The sequence below is a fragment of the Panicum hallii genome, chromosome 7, assembly GCF_002211085.1.
Source record: "Panicum hallii strain FIL2 chromosome 7, PHallii_v3.1, whole genome shotgun sequence".
NCBI classification, from domain to species: Eukaryota; Viridiplantae; Streptophyta; class Magnoliopsida; order Poales; family Poaceae; genus Panicum; species Panicum hallii.
The window spans coordinates 23,986,018-23,997,727 of NC_038048.1; the positions used below are offsets into that span (position 1 = coordinate 23,986,018).

Genomic DNA, 11,710 nt, shown 5'->3' on the forward strand with positions numbered 1-11,710 from the left:
TTAAACCTCACTGCTGCTTTATTCTATTGTGTATGGAAATGTACTCTCCGTGACACGGATTTGCAGATAATAGCCGCTTCCTGGGACTATCATGGATGTGCAAAGCTTGGTTTCTCATTTTTGGCGGGTCGTTACAGGGACCATCCTCATTTAATCATTGTAAAGCTACTTGGTGAGAAGACATTTGGTTTTAATTAGGTCTAGAAATAATCTCCCCATTTGCTTAATCTATATTTGTTTTCTTGTGGACACCACATTGTCACAACTCACAAAGAACCTAGAGCTATAGTATTTCAGTTTCTTTATCTAAATAAAGCTCAAAGGGACCTAAAGAGGACAACATGTATCTGGCTAGGGTACTTATGATAGAGCTCACGAGGAAATGATAACGTGTTTATTCCTCTAACTACTTACTTCTCCGCTATATCTAAATATATATAAATATTCATGTATTTAAGATGATCTATAATTTGAAACGGAGGGAGTGCTTTTTTAGAAAAATCTTTTTTCCATAACTTTTCAGTTATTTGTGAGTCTCCTGAGATGCAGAAGTTATTTGGGTTATGCAGCATAACGTAAAAATGTGCGAATATTAGGTCTCAAATTCCTTCGCGTTCCCACAGCCAAACATTTCACTCTTATGAATGCAGTGCAATTGATGCGATATGATTACGTAGAACTTACTTGGATATTATATTTTCTGCACTGGTCATAATAAGTGCGATAGGACTAATTGGTTTTGCGGTACTTTCTTTGGAGCATGTGGATTGAAGATGTCTACATTAACTTGTTACTTGTGGACATAAATTAGAGCTAGAAGAACCAAAATGAGGCAGAAAAAATCGGAGAAAGGAGACTGCAGCAAGTGAGGAGGGAAGGCGAGTCAGAGCGAACAAGTACAACAACATCGAGACCGATACGGAACGGAGAACGGCCGCGGCACCAACACCAAGCCCAACCCAACAGCAGCCAGCAACCTCGCACCACCACCACCACCTCCTCCGTCGCAGCAGCAGGCCTGCAGCCGCCGGCGCCGGCGCCGTCGAAGACCACCTGAACCCCCGCCGTCCCGACCCGGTAACCGGAGCGTCCCGCGAAAGCCCGCCTCGGCGGCGCCCGCGATAGCTGCAGCAGCGCGTGGAGCCTGACGGGAGCAGCAGCAGCAGGGTCCGATCGCTCCCTCCTCCCCCGCGCCCGCGCGTGCGCAGCAGCAGCAAAGGTGAGAGCTCACCGCCTCCGACCCAATCCCTCCGCCTCGATCCGACCCCACGCGCGGCGCGGCCGCGGCCGGCAATGGCAGGCCAGCAGCCAATGGCGGCGTCGCCGCTCGCCGGCGCGGTGTCGGCCTCACTATTTGGTCGCAAGGGAGCTCGAATTCGGGGGCGGAAACATCGGTTTGGGTCGGAATTGGGGGTGACCCGGACTGGATCAGAGGAGCCGAGCTGGGGATTTGGGAGTTTGAGCTCTGTACCATTCTCGTGGCGAGGTTTGGTGCTGCGGTGGAAGCTATGATGCGGGTTCTTTATTTCCCTCTGCTTCGTCGATGGGTCCTTTCTGTGTGCATGGCTTCGAGCTTGGGAGTTTGAATTTCGTGCCAAACCCTAGCCTCTGCTGTTTCTTTGATTCAGATGATTTGGATTGGATCAGCAAAGCTTGGGTTCATCGGAATTAGAGATATGATTTTAAATTTCAGCACTGTGCTGTCCGAAATTTGGTCACTCTAGAGCTTGCGGTTTGAGTTTTCTTTCTGGTGGATGTTTGGAAGGTTCTTTTATTCCACCCTTTGAAATTTGATGATTTCGTAGGACCAGACTTACCTAGCCTTGCCTCTTGCAGCAGATGGCCCCAGCCTTTGGTTTGTAGGTTCTGGATTGGAATGTTCTTGGTTATCTATAGTTGGTTCTGAAATCTAAGCTTACAAGTTTGAATTTTGTGCAGTGTGAATAAAGGCAGCTTTGGTCACATCAGGGAAGCATGTGCTGTTCTGTTTTAGGTTCAGTTTCAAAGTTGCTCTCCTTTTAGTTTAGAGTTGACCTTGGCATGCCATTTAATGGAATCGATAGTGGGAGTTATTTGTATGTTATTGATTGTCTAGATGGTTTGATCAGAATCCTTTGAAATGCAGTGCCTTTGTTTCCTGTAGTTTCTCTTATTCTATCTTTGTTTGGCTGTTTTAAGCTTTTACTCCCTCTGTTTTAAGTATTTAGTAATGGAGTTGACCTCATTTTGTCAAAAACAATGTCTTCGCGAGAGAAAAATTTATATTTCGTAAGGAACATGCTGCATGACCTTGGCTGTTCGCCTGTTCAAACTGAAGATCATTTGAAAATGTGCCACAAGCCATGCCTTCTTTTGATCTCTAAGCATGTCAATAGCAATGTTGTTGATTGCGTATTATTGGTTTAGTGGGTGTTTTAGATCTTATGAAGGGGCTACAAACAACGTAAGATTTTAATATCCTGCACAATTTGCTGAAGTAGCTTTAGATGTTGCCAAATAATACAACACAGTAGGGATCCGATATATACTGCTGGAGGTGTGGACTATGCAATATGTTAAGAAATAAAGTTTCATGTCATAGCACAGTATTGACATACTATGTGAAGCATATTTTCAGTTTTCCAACTGTTGGACCTAGTCCCACAGCAGAACAGTTTGTGGCAATCTATGCATTTAGAGTAATCAATTAAGCCATTTTGCTCCTATATTAGATCAATGTTAGATAGCAGTTGGAAACATATTTTACTGATTTTTTATGGAGGCCACTGGTGAGTTTTCTCTGATTTTTTTTCTTTTATTCGGTCATTCGTCCGCCCAAAGTCCTTGCTATCTACATTTGTGCAAGCTACTGGCCTTTATTGGATTGCAATAGTTTGTATCACTATGGCTTATTTGGGTTTATGGATAGTGATTGGGATAGGGGTGGGCTAATCCTGATCCTTGATTGCTTCCTATCGAGGGTTATTTGTCTCACACTTGCCTCATACCTCGATTCCAATTCCATCTCCAAACCGTAGGCAAACACATCTTTAGTATTTATTAGTTGGAGAGAGATTGATTGTTCTTGGGTAGGCTGTTGGCTACAGGTTGCATATTTTTTCCATACTTTTGTTGTTACATTACATTGGTTATATTGCTGAATCGGATAATTGCTCATTGCAGTGACTTTTCAAGTTTGGCAGTGTATATCAGAGTTCAGATTGGAAAATTAAAGTTTTTACTGGGCATTTTTGTGGGATTCTACTTTGTAGTTCAGCTGTATTTATATGGAATCTCTTTCCTGAGAAATGCCGTCCTCTACGCCACCATCAGGGCAATCAGCACCAAGCCTTCAACCATTACCATCATCTGCAGCAGTACAGAGTACTCGTATTGATGTTCGTGAGATCAAGTCCAAGATTTTTAAAAGGATTGGACCTGAACGAGCAAGGAAGTACTTTCAGCAGCTGGAGAGGTTCTTATCTTCAAGATTGAGCAAGAATGAATTTGAAAAGCTGTGCCTTGTGGCACTTGGCCGTGAGAATCTCCCATTGCATAACCACCTCATCCGTTCTATCCTACATAATGCCAGTAGGGCATGTGGCCCACCAGTAATCAATGACCCTAAGTTGGTCAGAGGTGCCACCAGTTCTGGCCATGCATTTGTTTCTCCTGTCTGGGACAATAGTGGTGCTTTGAACCAGAATTTCAAAGAGAACAAACCATCAAGCAGAAGGGAAAATGCATTATCTCAGAAGTCATCACTGAATCATTATGAGACTATTATTCAGGAGAATGGTATTCATCATTTGAGTGATCTGAAGAGATGTCCACAACTTCAAAAAGGTGACCATCTGGAACCGCTTATCAAGCGACCATGTGTGGAGAAGGAACCATTCAGTTTACACTCCCTGCATAGCAATGGGTCTGCTCTGCCTTCAGGAGAAAACCTGGGACGAGAAATTATACACCAATCCCATGGTCCAGTGCAAGCTCCACTTGGCATTCAGTTACGTCCTGATTGTTTCAGTGGGGCCCAAAAATGTTTATCCCTTGCTTCTTTCAGCTCAAAGGATACCTCTGATACCTGTATTGACTTCGGTGAACTATGTGATACTTTGTCAGTGAAGAAGAGGATGGACAAAATAGCAGAATCAGAAGGGTTAGAAGGGGTATCAATAGAGTGTGCCAATTTGTTGAATAATGGTATAGATGCGTTCATTAAGCAGTTGATTGGGTCTTGTGTTGAATTAGTGACAGCAGGGTCTCAACTTGGCAAACTAAGAAATCAGGCATTGAAGCAGCAGCTGCGCCGAAAGCTAATAAATGGTGTATCACTGCAAAATCATATTCCTGGGCAGGGTAGCATTGTACCTTCAGAGACAAATTCCATCTCCTTACAGGACTTAAAGGCAGTGATGGAATTAAACCCTTGTTTGCTTGGAGTTAATGCATCACTGCTACTTGAGAAAATCAATTCGTACGACTAGTTGGATGGAGCAAGTTGGATTCATGTCCTCACAAGATTCTACGATCTTGATGATGTGTCTTGCTTCATGGCTGTAGTAGTCAGGCCATAGTTCACTGATGGGTGGTGAAAAAGGCAAGCGAATTCTGTGCAGTATCCTCATTGTTTTGCATCTCAGCTCCAGTGCAATCTTCCAGAATAAGCAAAGCTCTGCTTATCTTCTGGTTGCTGTATTTTATGGCATTTCATGCACCGATTCACCACTATGGGCAAAGTGCTTCAGAGAGAACTATGGTGCTGGACTCCAAACAAATTTGAGGAGCCATATAACAGATTTGATCTGTAAGTTTATATCGCACTAATATGTGCTTGTGCATTTCAACTTTTACATTTGTAGCGTAGATATAGCAGTTTCTAGTGATTTATTTGCACTCAGTTTTGTTTTAATATCACTAGAAATAGAATTATTTGTCAGGCATATGTTGGCAACACTTTTAGTGTTGATGTATGAGTATATTTTCATCAGAATTGGTGGAAACAAGGACTAAACTGACAGTAGTTGTGTCAAACTATTAAGATACAACAGTTCTTTTCTGAAAGATCAACAGTGGAAACAACCTTTTGTTAGATAGTTTCTTATATATTGGGCTCTTGGCCCCTATATGCCAATAACATTTTTTCCCATTTTTCGTATTGTGTACTTAACACACATTTTCCATGTATGTTTCTGAGACAAAGTAGTAATCTGGTATCTATCATGTATACTTTCTTCTTTCTCTCGAGTGCCATATGTTGTAGTCATGCTGGCATGTGTCTTGCATCATTTGCAGTTGGCATGAGGATATATTCCTTACTAAGGTCAAGATGTGCCTAAGTGGCCATTATTCTTTAGGAGCACTTCTGACCAACAGGATCCAATCAGAATGGGATAGCAGCCTGCACCAATTTCAGAAAGGTCATTCAGAAAGTTTCAAATTGCCAAGAGGTTTTATCCAAGTTCCCTAGAAGTTCCATCCAAGTCTAAGTTTCGGGGATTTTTTTTTTTTGGTAGTTTTGAGGAGGTTGGCCATATGGTTAAGGGATCATGTTTCTTCTTTACCTATTACAAAAGAAGCAAACTAATGAACACCTTTTAAGGATGTAGAAGCTGTTAATATACTGGAATCAAATGAGGAAAGGGTAAAAATTTCTGTGGAATATGAGGGATCCACTTGAAAATAGGTTTGAATAGCTAAAATGAGTAAAATAATAGTAAACTGTATATGTGAGGGCTCTGTTTACATAAAAGCTGTGAACTAAATTATTTGTACTATTTGTCTTAACATGTGACAAATCAATATATTTGTCACTTCACTGTAAAAATGTCAACGAAAACACCAATTTATCAATGCAACCTAGTATCTTCAATCCTAACACATTTGGGGTACATTGTGCATGTTGTCAAATGCTCTTAATTGGATTATGGGGCAAATATTGTCATTTGGTACAATTGCAGTAAAATCTAGACAAGTATTCATTGTAGCACCATACTGTTTGTGCAAGAGTGACGAGCCACATCACATTGTGAGTTGAGAACTAAAGATAAGTTAGTTCCGATGTTAGTTTGGAAGGTTTATTTTTTGATATATTCTATGTATTAGGATTGTGTTTCTTAAGTCTAGAAATTGTTTCTCACATGTGAGGTTGGCTCATCCCTGTAACAGATAAGTTTCATGCCCAATATGAATGATTCAACAATAATGAGTTGGTCTTATAAAATTCTTTCAGCCAATTTATGTTTCCCTTACAATAACTGAAACCATTCAAGCATGTTGTCTGGCCTCTATCAGGTAGTTATCCCATTGCACATGCGTTGACAACATCTGCAAATAAAAAGTACAGAGTTGTCGCTGGATTTCTGGCATGATATAATACATATAATACATATGGAGATCTTAATACAATGTGATAGGGCTCACTCTCTGGATGGTTTGATGACTATCCAGGACTCCAGGTTAAAAAGGTAAATCTTAATATGCCACCGTTGCTTCCTGCTAAGCAAACATTAGGCAGTGTCCTACGAGTTACACTATAGCCACAATCATTCTGAGGAACTTTTCAATCTCTTTGATGCATATAGAGATGCAGGAAAACTGCATTGTGAACTTGCCTGAAGTTTACATTGCATAGTGTTCTGTAATGATCTTTTGATCATTGGTATAAGATAACGAAGTTGGTAGGTAGATAAGAAATAGATCTGGAGGGAGAGAGAAGATCTATGTCAGAATGATTGCATTACATCTCATTATATAGATGTGCTTACAGCTATAGTTATTAGATCTAAACATCCTGGCTAATAGAGGAGATACCAAACAATCTCATATATTTTTGAGTTGATAACCCTTGTTAATCCTTGTTGTTGGGCCAATTGTCAGTGTTATTGCCTTTATTCATAAATATTGCCATATGGTTACTGTAGTGCATGATAAAGCTGTTGCAGGCACTGATGCTTAGGTTACTATCGCGCAAACACTTGATGTCACAATGACATTTTGTTGCTTAGTTCAATATTTTATTTTTATGGCAGAATGCATGTTAGTAAACTGGATTGCTTTATGCTACCTGGAAGCATCTTGATGATATGTACATAATCTGGGTACAAAAAAAAAGGTAGTTCTGGGCCTAATTCTTCCTCGAAGGATAGACTAATAAAAGGAGAGCATTTACGCAAGTTTCCCTTTCCATGTTGTTCATAGAGGTGCTATATTCATTTTCATACTTAGTTTCATGACCCTTGTCTCCTATTGGGATGAAAAATGAGTGGCATAATTTATATTTAGAGTTGAGTGAAATATAGCCTTGAGATTGGAGCTATTTTTTTCTTTGTGCATGATTTGTTTAAAGCTCACTTGATAAATTGAGGAAATTTATAGGGTGTGTTATATTGAGTCCTTGTAAATTTATGCCCTCAGCTTGCTTCATGTTCTCTACAATATGCAAGTATATATATATCTGAGTTTTGTTGAGTTTTATTTGGTACTCGTGGAGCTTCATATGTTTGTCAGTATTCTGCCAAGCTTGCAGGGGTTATATGCTGAATTGCTGATGATAGCAATTTGTAAATGGTTGTCTCCAGGATTGGGAGTCATGGCCTCCCAACTCATCTGCAGCCCGCAGATAACTTGTGCAAGTGATACGACCATAGGATTGTGCGAAATAAAAGCCCGGTGGCTGTATCTTTGCACTGTTTTTGCCTGAGCGTTGGCAAAAAATTTGGTAGGCTTGTCATCTCATGACAGAAAATTCAAGATTTTGGTATAGGTTTCCCTGAACTGACAGAGAGTGGAAATTTTGCATAATGCAGTTCATAATCATGGTTTAATGGCAAATTGTCCCACCGTCAGGCATTCACTTATGGAAGTGGACTAAGCCAACAAGCCACTCCACTGGTTTATCCATGTTAACTAATGTGTAAGCACCCATAGCTTTGTACGATGAAATCAATCTACGTGTGTGAAAAAACACGTATACAGTGCTGGTTTACCCAAACTTTGCACATATATTTTATCCAGTTTATTCTTTGTGCCAACTTCTATGATGGCGCGTCTCTATTCTTCCTGACTGCTGGTGAAAAAATTCTTGTAGTTCTCATATCCATTGTTGGATAATAATAGAATGAAATATGTGCTTCTAAATTTCTGTTTGGGACTCTGGGTGCTGGGCGCCTCGCAAATGAGTGCCGTGGTTCGTGGAACCTGATGAGAACTGTGTACATTTCTCCTCCCAGACCATCTATTCCCCCAAAAGGCGTTGCTCCCTCCAATTGTCTCCAGTCTCCACACGCATTTACCGATCGAGCAGGCAACCTGTAGGCGTGGTAATGAACCAAACGCATAACTTAAGTTAGGCATCTTAGGCACGCCACATGTGTGGCAAGGTGCTAAGGTTAGGCGTGGCGCCTTAGGCGCGATTCCAAACAGGCCCTAAGACTGGTAGCAATAGTTACATAGGCTGAACTGCTCTGTGCAAGATGCCAGCAATGGTTCAGACTGGTAGTTTTATTGGCTTGCACTGTCGTAAATGCTTTGACAAAGTCGTCCTGATGTGTCGCCTGCAAAAATGCGGAGAAACAATCCAGAACAGTTTATGCTTCATGGTAACTTAATATATATTCCTCAAATATTCAGCATGGTGCGTAGGTAAATCAGTAAAAATACTCCTAAACTAATGGTTTTGCTTTTGCTGCATGATGTAAAAAAGGCGGCTGCTATTTTCCATCCGCCAGAGTTCAGAACTTCAGACGCCATATCGAAATAAAATCGCCTTCCACAGCTGTGTAGAGAACTTTTACATCACATACTTGAAGCAACAATTCAAGAGCAGAACATGGCAACTGAAACTTGTACAGCTTTTTTTTAAAAAAAAATCAAGCTTACACAGGACAACAAACAATTGAATTGTTTTCTCTCATAAGAAACATACATTTAGCAGAACGTATATGCATAATGCATTTGACGGTCCATATGAAAGTTTAGTTTAATTTTACAAGATACACACGAACCATTCCTTATCTTATATGCATCAGCAATCATTACGAGTAATAATCTGGCGCAATAATGGAGCAAATTTTACAAGATAACAAAAAAGAATGCATATATGAATACTCCTCACAGAATCCAAATGTTCTCTCGATAAGGCACCAGTATTTAATTCAATTCTACATCAATAAAAGCAACGATCATTCAGACAAAAAAAAAAGTATAACAGCAAGTACAATGAACCAAGGAAATCATCATATAAACACTCAGCTCCTCGTGATCACTTATATATTCATGAAAGGATGTAGTCAACATTGAGAAGGATAGAACGGATCCGACGGCGAAGTTGAGCACTATTCCTTGAATGACAAGACCGTCTCAAAGGCCCCCACCAACGCCTTCACCCTGCTCTTCCTCTCCTCCAGTAGCTTGCTTTTGGTTTCCTCGATCATATCATTACCCTTGGGATCATCCTTCCTCCAGGCCTGAGCCACTTCGGTCCATGGCAATGCTTGGTCCACACTCCGATCAGCCACCGCCTTCTCAACAAGCCCACATTCATATATAGTTTTAACACTGCCATTGGCATCTTGCCCTCCATTATGCATCTCATTAGCGCCTGCATCTACTTCCTCTTCATAGGAGTGTCCCTTGGATTCCTCTGCGTCTTTGACTTGTTCTGGCTGATTGGAAGGTGGCTCATGCTGATCAGGTACAGTCACATCCATGGATTTCAGATCGACTGGATCAGGGAGCTCCTCATGCAAGTGCTCATCTATGGACGGGGTGTTTATGCTCTCAGTTTCCTTGAACTGCATTGATCGATCCTTATCTTTCTCTTTCCTGCTTGCAGATGGCCCCATTGTCTTCTGGGAAACACTTTTAGCCTTTGAGCTGGCAGTAGCACCACTAACAGTATCCAATCTCTTCTTTGCGGCGGCACCAGGTGACCGTGCAATGGACACAGGCTGAACTCTGTCTACTCGAGCAGCACCAGGCGATGCCACCCTCTGGCTGCTGGGTTTCGGAGATGCCCCCGCCTTGCAACTGTCAGCAATAGGCCTTGGAGAGGTCTTACTCCTCAGCAAGGTGGATGGTGACACCTTAGGTGCAGTCTTGATCATGTCCTTGAAGGAGTTGCTTGGCGGAATAGCAAGCGCTGGAGGCCTCTGCGAGCTGGTGCTCACCTTGTCGGATTTCGCCCTTGACAGGGTAGGCTTAGAGACTGCAACAGGGAATGGCTGTGTCCTGCTGCCACGGATGGATGAGCCCATGGTCCGTGACCGGCCAGCACTGGACAACGACGGACGCTGCACATCTGGGGAGCCAGAGGCCGCCACCGATGATGCCGAGGTGCCAAATTTGCGGTCTGGGGAGCTTGGGACAGACCGCGCCCGCCTAGCACCATATCCGTACCCGGAAGACTCGCTGCTGGATGGCCTGAGGTTGGGTGACATCCCGCCTCTGCTGGGATTTGGGGGATCCTTCTTGGATGTTGCCATTGTTTCGCAGCTGCACCAGCTTAGATCAACTGCACAAGAAATAACACAACAGAAATCAGCCGGGCCTAAAGCTTCCAATTGCATAAAGAGAATGAATAACCTGAAACACATAGACAGACAACTAGGCAGATCTTGTTTGCACGACGAGGCCCCCGGTCGAGAGACACGGCCGATGAAATGGATAACCGAGATGGTGCTCTTGGTGAGACATCAAGATCGGCGGCTCCAGCAAAAAGTGGAAAGAAACAAAGAGGCCCGAAAAAGAATCATATCCCAACGGATTTGGGAGTTAAAATATGTGGCGAAGGCTCCAATCCAATCTAACAACCCCCTGATTCTTCCTTTGTTTTCTGCCCCCCGTACCAGCATTTCAACAAATATTCCCCAAATAAAATACCATGTAGTAGAGACTAGAGAAATATACTAGCCAGTACGGACATCTAGACTTATCAATTGCGCCTCGCAAGCAGAATACTAGAAAACAACAATGAAGCCGAGAGAATCTGTTAGAGACCGTACAGGATAGGAGGAGCAAGCGAAAAATGCCAGGAATCACGAAGGAGCGAGCAGCAAGCGGCCCAGCAGGCGCGGTGGTGATGATCCATCGAAACCCGCATCTCGACAAATCCGCGAGGCGATTGAAGATGGCAGGCGCGGCGCGGGATTCAACAAGTGAGCCACACACAATTACCGAAACACTTTTCTCCCATCACACCCCGTACGTACGGCCACAATTACCGAATCCGCTGGCGACGAGCGAGGGAACATTCCCCGCAGCCACCAAACATCTAGATTAGATTCTAGGACCGCCCCGTCCCGAGGCGCGGCTGCGAACAGCGAGACCCGAATCGGCGGCCATTGATGGCAGGGCGGCGGCCGAGGAGGAGAAGCGGGCGAGACGCAGCGCGTACCTGGCGGGGCTGGCGGTGGGTCGTGGGGCGATCCGTGGAGCAGCAGGAGCCGGCGGGGGCGGCTAGGCTAATCCGGGCCAGATGCGGGGCTGGCGGGGAGAGGGAGGGGTAGGGGGGAGGCAGAGGCGGAAGAAGAGGAAAGTCTCCATGGCCGGCCCTCATTATATGCCGCGATTTGGACGGTAGCTGTGCGGTGGTGGCCGTGTGGGGGAGGGGAGGGGAGGGAGGGAGGGAGGGAGGGAGGGAGGGCGCAGGCAGGACGCCAGGACGGGACGGGACGGGCGGGCCGTTCCCCCGTTGCGCTTGCTTGCTCGTCTACTCTACTAATAGGAG

General features: G+C 43.6%; 2 protein-coding genes across 20 annotated transcripts; one reads left to right on the plus strand and one right to left on the minus strand.

Moving 5' to 3' along the window:
• Positions 1-871: 871 nt before the first annotated feature.
• On the plus strand, positions 872-8,121 carry LOC112899767. 17 transcript variants are annotated; one of them, XR_003230102.1, is made up of 5 exons: positions 872-1,219; positions 3,163-4,789; positions 5,278-6,449; positions 7,014-7,702; positions 7,791-8,121. XR_003230102.1 is itself a non-coding variant. In XM_025968369.1 (2 exons), the coding sequence occupies exon 2, from the start codon at positions 3,288-3,290 to the stop codon at positions 4,467-4,469; it is 1,182 nt and encodes a 393-aa protein (XP_025824154.1). In that variant the 5' UTR covers positions 872-1,219; positions 3,163-3,287; the 3' UTR covers positions 4,470-5,074. The 17 variants fall into 17 exon arrangements, 1 of the variants encoding a protein (XP_025824154.1); XR_003230107.1 differs by having other exon boundaries at positions 7,492-7,702; XR_003230108.1 differs by having other exon boundaries at positions 7,511-7,702.
• Positions 8,122-9,052: 931 nt separating this feature from the next.
• Positions 9,053-11,625, minus strand: LOC112900960. Of its 3 annotated transcripts, none has more exons than XM_025969740.1 (2): positions 11,378-11,625; positions 9,053-10,495 (listed from the first exon to the last, which is right to left on the minus strand). In XM_025969740.1, exon 2 carries the CDS (start codon positions 10,464-10,466, stop codon positions 9,318-9,320), a length of 1,149 nt encoding a protein of 382 aa, XP_025825525.1. In that variant the 5' UTR covers positions 10,467-10,495; positions 11,378-11,625; the 3' UTR covers positions 9,053-9,317. The 3 variants fall into 3 exon arrangements, with proteins under 3 accessions (XP_025825525.1, XP_025825527.1, XP_025825526.1); XM_025969742.1 differs by lacking the exon at positions 11,378-11,625 and adding an exon at positions 10,586-11,340; XM_025969741.1 differs by lacking the exon at positions 11,378-11,625 and adding an exon at positions 10,567-11,340.
• Between the last annotated feature and the right edge of the window lie 85 nt (positions 11,626-11,710).